This window comes from Glycine max, chromosome 2, assembly GCF_000004515.6.
Source record: "Glycine max cultivar Williams 82 chromosome 2, Glycine_max_v4.0, whole genome shotgun sequence".
NCBI lineage: Eukaryota > Viridiplantae > Streptophyta > Magnoliopsida > Fabales > Fabaceae > Glycine > Glycine max.
Genome location: NC_016089.4, coordinates 32,859,788 through 32,866,810, shown reverse-complemented (window position 1 = coordinate 32,866,810; position 7,023 = coordinate 32,859,788). Strand labels below are relative to the sequence as shown.

The 7,023-nt window shown below is 32.9% G+C and overlaps 1 protein-coding gene across 1 annotated transcript; it reads right to left on the bottom strand.

The window, feature by feature from the left end:
• Window positions 1-763: 763 nt before the first annotated feature.
• On the bottom strand, window positions 764-3,607 carry LOC106796306 (zinc finger BED domain-containing protein DAYSLEEPER). The gene is made up of 5 exons (XM_026125877.2): window positions 3,384-3,607; window positions 3,066-3,219; window positions 1,459-1,859; window positions 1,055-1,376; window positions 764-952 (listed from the first exon to the last, which is right to left on the bottom strand). Exons 3-5 carry the CDS (start codon window positions 1,687-1,689, stop codon window positions 879-881), a joined length of 627 nt encoding a protein of 208 aa, XP_025981662.1. The 5' UTR covers window positions 1,690-1,859; window positions 3,066-3,219; window positions 3,384-3,607; the 3' UTR covers window positions 764-878.
• Between the last annotated feature and the right edge of the window lie 3,416 nt (window positions 3,608-7,023).

The window sequence follows — 7,023 nt, the reverse complement described above, 5'->3', positions numbered from 1 at the left end:
CCTTGAGGGCACCTTTGAAGAACTTAGTCAATCATGGTAAAGATCATACTTATAATAAGAAGGAAAAGGACGGAGAAGGGACAATCCGAAGAACACTGAATATTATTGATAGTAAAGTGTATTACAAACTCTTTCTATTTCTTCTCCTTGTTCCTATAACTGAGCTCTAAGGCTCTTTATATAGAGAAAATAAGAAAGAAGAAGACAAAAGACCCCTTCAGTCAAGAACAATTTACTATTCTTTTACTTTGTCACATGGTCTACTTTTACAAAAGCTTATCATAGAGAAGACTAAAAGCAAAAGATTCTGCCAACAAATAAAGGAAAGATTCCCACCTTAAATTACAGTTGTGTTTTGGTAGGATGATGTGTCTGTGCCTTGTCTCCTGAATTGTCAATTTTTTGAAGACTTTTGTGATGGTAACACCCTCTTCTTCTTGGATGTTTCCTGAAGATGAACAAATAATGTCTGATGAATCTTCCATAGAAAAATCAATGGATGGGAATGAAAGAGTTTGTTGTCAGTGGCTAGAGCTGTCAAAATGGGTCAACCCGACCCACGTGGGCTGGCTCGCAATGGGTTGAGCTAAAAGTGGGCTAGCCCAGCTCAGCCCACTTTTATGTGGGCTAACAAAATGCCAGCCTGGCCCGGCCTACCACGGGTTGGTGGGTTATGCGGGTTAGCCCACTTTTCTGCCTTTTTTTGTAAAAAAAAAAAATTATTCCAAACAACTTAAAATAAAACCCAATATAAAAACCAAACTAAATCAAATCCAAACATTCAATATTAAAGTGATTGAAGTCTTCAAAATAAACATTCAATATTAAGATAATTGAAATTTAAATGTCATAAAAAATAAACTTCTAAACTATTGAAATTAAACATTAGAGTCATAGACTGTGAAATTCAGAACAACTTCCTCTTCTTTCTCAACATCACCATTAATTTCATCTACAAAGACAAAAAAAATAAACAATATCATTAACAAGTCAAATAAATAAAATAGCACACCAATAACAAACTAAAAATTATGGAAAAAGAAATGTAAATTACCAATATCTTCAAAACCATTTATCCCATTTTGGGTTAAAATTAGTGCTTGAACATTGGAAAGAAGAAGACTAGCGCGATACTTGTTTAGCACACGAGCACCAATGCTAAATGTCGATTCACTAGCAACAATTGTTATAGGAATGCTTAACACCTCACATGCCAATCTACAAAGATTTGGATAACGTTCTTGGCGGTCCTTCCAATAACTCAGAATATCCAACTTAGGAAAAAACTTTGGTTCAAGCGGTGTCTCAGCCAAATAGAGATCTAATTCAGACTTGTCATTGACATTTACATTTTGGCTCACATAATTGATATATTCCTATGACAATATAAGAGAAAAATTAAATTAAATAAATTGAATAATAAAGCAATTAAATAATTAAACAAAAGAAAAGACTAACATTATATGGATCATCCATCTCTTGATTTTCTTCTATACTGAAATCTTCTTCAACAGTAGGTTGTTGAGAACTTGATGCAGTAGATGAACTTGACTTTACACTCACATATTCATCAAAGAGCTTGTACATCTTCTCTTTTATGTTATTAATCTTTTCATCACAAGTAGAAGTATCAAGCTTTGAATAGTAAAACCGAAGTGCTTCAAGCTTCATCCGTGGATCAACAATCATAGCAATTGAAAAAATGACATTATAGTCACTCTAATACTTGCCAAACTTTTCCATCATCAACACTGCCATATTTTGCAATACTGGATCATCACACTTAAGTGTTTCTCGCAACAACCATTCAATTTTTCATACTTGCATGAAGTATTCATTGGAAGTTGGATAAGATGTACCTAAAAAAATTCAAATAAGATAATTAAACTATAAATATAAATCTGAAACTATTCATTATAATTATGAAGTTTGAAAAAATATACCTGAAATCAAATTAGTCATCTTATAAAATGGCTTAAAAAATTCACACAATTTTTCAGCTCTTTTCCATTCCTTATTAGATGGACAACATTTGTATTTTCTATCACGAATAGTGAAACTTGCAAAAGCACGACGATACCTAAGAGCACTCTCAAGCATGATATAAGTAGAATTCCACCGAGTAGGCACATCCAACCTCAAGCCCACTTTAGTATCAATACCTCTCACTTGAGCAATACATTCGGTAAATACTATTTTTCTTGACTCGGATACTCTCACATATTTAATGTTGTCTCTAATTTTTTGTAAAGCAACTTCAGCCACTTTTAATCCATCTTGAACTATAAGATTCAACACATGGGCACAACACCTCACATGCAAAAATTCACCATCACACAACAAGCTATTTTGCAATCTTAATTGCTCACCCAAAAGTTCTTGCATACGATCATTAGCACTAGCATTGTCTAAAGTAATGGAAAATATTTTCCTATCAATTTCCCATTCAGTCAAGACTTCAAACACTTTGTTTGCCAAATCTTCACCGGTGTGAGGAGGCTCTAATTTACAAAAAGCAAGAATCTTACTATTCAATTTCCAATTATTATCAACAAAATGTGCTGTTAAACAGATATACCCCTCTTGAGTACAAGCAGTCCAACAATCAGATGTCAAACAAATTCTATTATGACATTTATGAATTGCATATTTTAATTTTTCTTTCATCTCACCATGAAGCTTCAGCAAACTAGACACCAATGTGTTCCTACTCACATGCTTAACATCAGAATTTATATATGAAAGTAATTCCCTAACCCATTTATATTCAACAAAGTTAAATGGCAAACCATGTCGAACAATACACATTGTTAGAAGCTCAAGAACACGCTTTTGGTCAACTTCCCTAGATCTTAACTTTCCAGCATGATCAATTATCATTCCCCCACATCATGAAATTTAGCTTTCTTTTTACACAAGAGTTTAACATGACGCAATAAATGTAAAGTACCTACTTTACTGCCACCAATTAAATATTGTTGCCCACATGCATTACATTCTGCCTTTTCTTTACCATCTACCACACCAATTTTAGTAAAATATTTCCTAGCTATAGAAGTGCAAACCTTAACTTTTTTACTCTCTTTTTCAGCATTGTCACCTCTTTTCTCCTTTGCATTTGGTTTAGGTTCAACCCTGGCTTCTTCCTCATCTTCCATAAACTCAATATCATCAACAGAGTCAACTCGATTTACAGTTTCATAAGCCATTTCCATCAATCTAATGTAGTTGTAGTTAACAAAGAAAAGGAAAGAAATTAAACTCAGATTCAAATCGGTTCACAGTTAGAAGCCATTCAACTCAGATTCAATACATCAAGAATAATTAACATTTAACAAAGAAAAGGAAAGAAATTAAAAGCATGAAAATAGGAGAGAAATGACCATTTTGGAGGTCAACCACAATGACGACACAAACGACTGAAACGAGGTGGAAGAGGAAGGTCAGTGCTGTGGTGACGGGCAATCGAGCATTCGGAGGTCATCGTCACCGTCGGTGGCTCGTGTGGTGGAGGTGCCACCAGATCAATTTTCGCAATTCGCACTATTAGGGATTTAGGTTTCGTAACTTTTCTTGACTTGTTGCCATTTAGGTCTTCTACTTTTCTCTTTTCTGTTGTGCGTAAGTGTAATGTCAAATGTGTTTGTTGCTTTTGCTTTAGGTTGCAAAGAAATTAAGAAAGGTGCAGGCTTTGGGTAGTTGCGTTGCAGACCATTAACAAATTAACAGTTGCTAATTCAATTGGGCTTTGCTATTGTTTGGGCTTGCTCTATTACTGAATGGGAATTGCCAATTGGGTTGCTAGCTACAAAATAAAAATTTAATTTCTTAACAATTATAAATTTATAATAATAATAAAATAAAATAATATATTATTTAAATTTGGTGGGTTGACGGGCTGGCCCACCAACCCACGTTGAGCCCACCTAACCCACAGGCTAAGTGGGTCGGACTGAAAAGTTGTCGGTATCGATTTTTTAAAAAAACTTGAGCTCGACCCACCTCTAGCCCGCAGTGGGCTGGGCTGGCCCACGGGCCGGAACCCATTTTGACGGCTCTATCAGTGGCAACCACTGGCCTCATATATTTCTTTATCTTTCTTTTCTTTTTGGAAAAATTGTACTAATTTATTGTTATGTTCTATCGGACAATATATGAAAATATTCTCATTGTATGCAGGTAAAAAGAGTTTTGTGTCAAAGGTCTCTCTTATTAGGTCAAAATCCCTTCTATCGAATTCTGAGAAAAACCATTGATAACCCTGTGTCTGTGCTCTCATGAGGCTGTATTGGTATTGTATATTGCCTTGCACATCCCAGTTCTCATATTCGTCATTAAACAGACAAGGAAAATACTTGTGGTCTTCAGGCAATAGTTTCATAACATGGGTGGGATAATTTTGTGAGGTAAAATTACTCGGGCAGGTTACAATTTTGATGGACATATAGTCCATCATTTCATCCTGTATAAGGTTTATGGTTTCATTTATAGAGGGATTAAACCCTTCAAATCTGTCCGAGGGAGGGATTAAAATTGATTCTAGATAACCATAGTCGAGAAGACTTTTTGTGGTAATTGCTAAGTCTTCGAATCTGAAGGATTTGAATTGGTCTAGGTCTAATCTGACTTTTCTGAAAAGGAATTTTATTCTACAAGGACAATTAATTTTATTCTCGCAAAATGGAGTTTTATTAGTACACACAAATTTCTGGTTGAAATAGGCATGGACACCTATGTAAAAATTAGGATTTTGGGTTTGGCTGGTGTGAACCTTGAACAATAATCTTTGGATTTTCTTGAAATTATCAAGATTCAAAGGGTTTGTTGGTTCAGGAACATTTGGGCCGACAGAGTCTTTGTAAGTTTTGGGAGTAGTTTTGGTTTGGTCAGCATTTATGCCTACAGCTGTGGGCTCGGGTTCGAGGAGGGCTTCTTTAATTTTATTTATATCAGTAGTATTTAATTCAAGGGCTTTTTCTGCTTCTTCTTTTGAATAAAATCCTTTATAGATTGGGCTTTGAATAGCCTACTTTGCTAAACAAAGGTCTTTGAAATTGGTATAAACACCTTTATGGGATCCTGATAACAGGACAAAAGTTGTATATCCTCATAAATTGTATAGTGAAATTTGTAGATCAGTTACTATTATAAAAAGATTATTTATTAATCTCTACAAACTCACAAATGTCACCAATAATAGACAAACTCACATCAGAGTTACGAGCAAAGCGTTGTAATACCCCTAACAACCCTACACCTACCCTCAATTCCCAATTGTCTCCTCTCCCTCCTTTTCCTTCTTATTGTAAGTTTGCTCTTTACCATAGCTAGCTAAGTTCTTCGAAGGTACCCTCAAGGGGTCTTAGTTATTTCATTTAGAAAATGTGAATATGATTTAGAACCTGGACATTTTTTGTATTTTACTTTCTTTCTTTCAAAAACCTGGGATTTGTAAGTTTGAAAATGTGTGCATGTTTGTTTATAAAATATATAAGTCCTTTATGATTAGGTTGGTGCTTTGAGCAAAATAAGATCTTTGTAAGACCCAAAGAGTGTGGGTTGTTAGTGCTCTTCAGTACTCGGCTTAATATCTAGAAAACCTATAAAGAATTTCTTGTTGTAAAAAAAAGAGTGTACCATTTATCTATCTAATTTTATCCTTCCTTTCCGCCTGCTCTGATATTCATTAATTGTATTTTTAATTTTTGCTAAAATATAATATAATCTAATTAGGAGGCTTTGCCACCTTTCATGATTTATATTATATTTTTCCTAGCTCCTTTCTTGATTTATATTATATTTTTCTTAACTCTCGGTACCTCTATTAGTATTAGAGCCCTTTAACCAAACTACAGTATAGTGTTCCATCAAAGAAAATTAATTATGTTATAAATAATTTTAGTTAATTTTACTATAGTATAGTGTATAATTACTAATTAACTTTCTTTTTTTTAATAACTTTAGTTCTTTCTATTCTATGTTATAAATATGGTGTTTTTTTAAAAAAAAATCAAATTCATAAATATATTACTCCTCTGTTTCCAAAAATAATTGCCCAAAAGAAAATTTTGTCTCAAAATAAATTAGGTAAAATGTGTTTGGAATCCTTGAAAACTATTAATTTGGTCTTCATAAAACTTTTCGTATTAATTTGGTCCTTGTAAAAATAAAACGTATTTTTTATGGTCCTCAGTGATAACTTTGTTAAACGGTAATCTAGCATGGTTAACAAACTTATCGTAAAATTTGATTATAAATGAATTAAACATTTTTTTTCTGGCTAAAACCCTCCAAAAATTATAATTTTTCATCACTTCGTGCTCGATTTTCTCACACTTTTTGATGAGATTAGGGAGGAAGATGAAATAATAGTTGGTTTTGGTGTCTTCTAAGTATGCTTGAAAAGGTAAAGAGAGAAAGTAATTATATTTGTTAGCCACATAAGGAAACCATCTAATAGAGTTACCATTGAGAACCATAAAAATATGTTTTATTTTTATAGGAATCAAATTAATATGAAAAATTTTATGAGAATAAAATTAATACTTTTTAAATTTTATAAGGGCCCAAACATATTTTACCCAAATAAATATTTTGTTAGCTTTTCTATGTAATATATTAATAATAAGATTAGTTTTGTACAATTACTATTGTATTTCATTTATTTATTAGATTTTATTGGTCTATATAAAATAACTTAAGACAACACTTAGTTTGGGATGAAAGGAGGAAGACAAGTACTAATGAGTGTCCTTGACACATTGGTTAAGAAACTTAAAAGAAAAAGATTTTTATTAGGACGTACAAAATTGCATTGTTCATGATTTTTTTCACGCTCTCCTATGATCTTCACAGTAAAGTGAAAACTTTTCAACCAATGTCATAAGACCAACAGGTAGCAAGACCCAAGGATTAAATGAAAGTAACCAATTATTAAATGCATTAATTCAAATACCCATTAACAATGACGTAAAAAAATACCACTCATTAAAGATATTATTAAAACCCATTGGTTTTCCCATT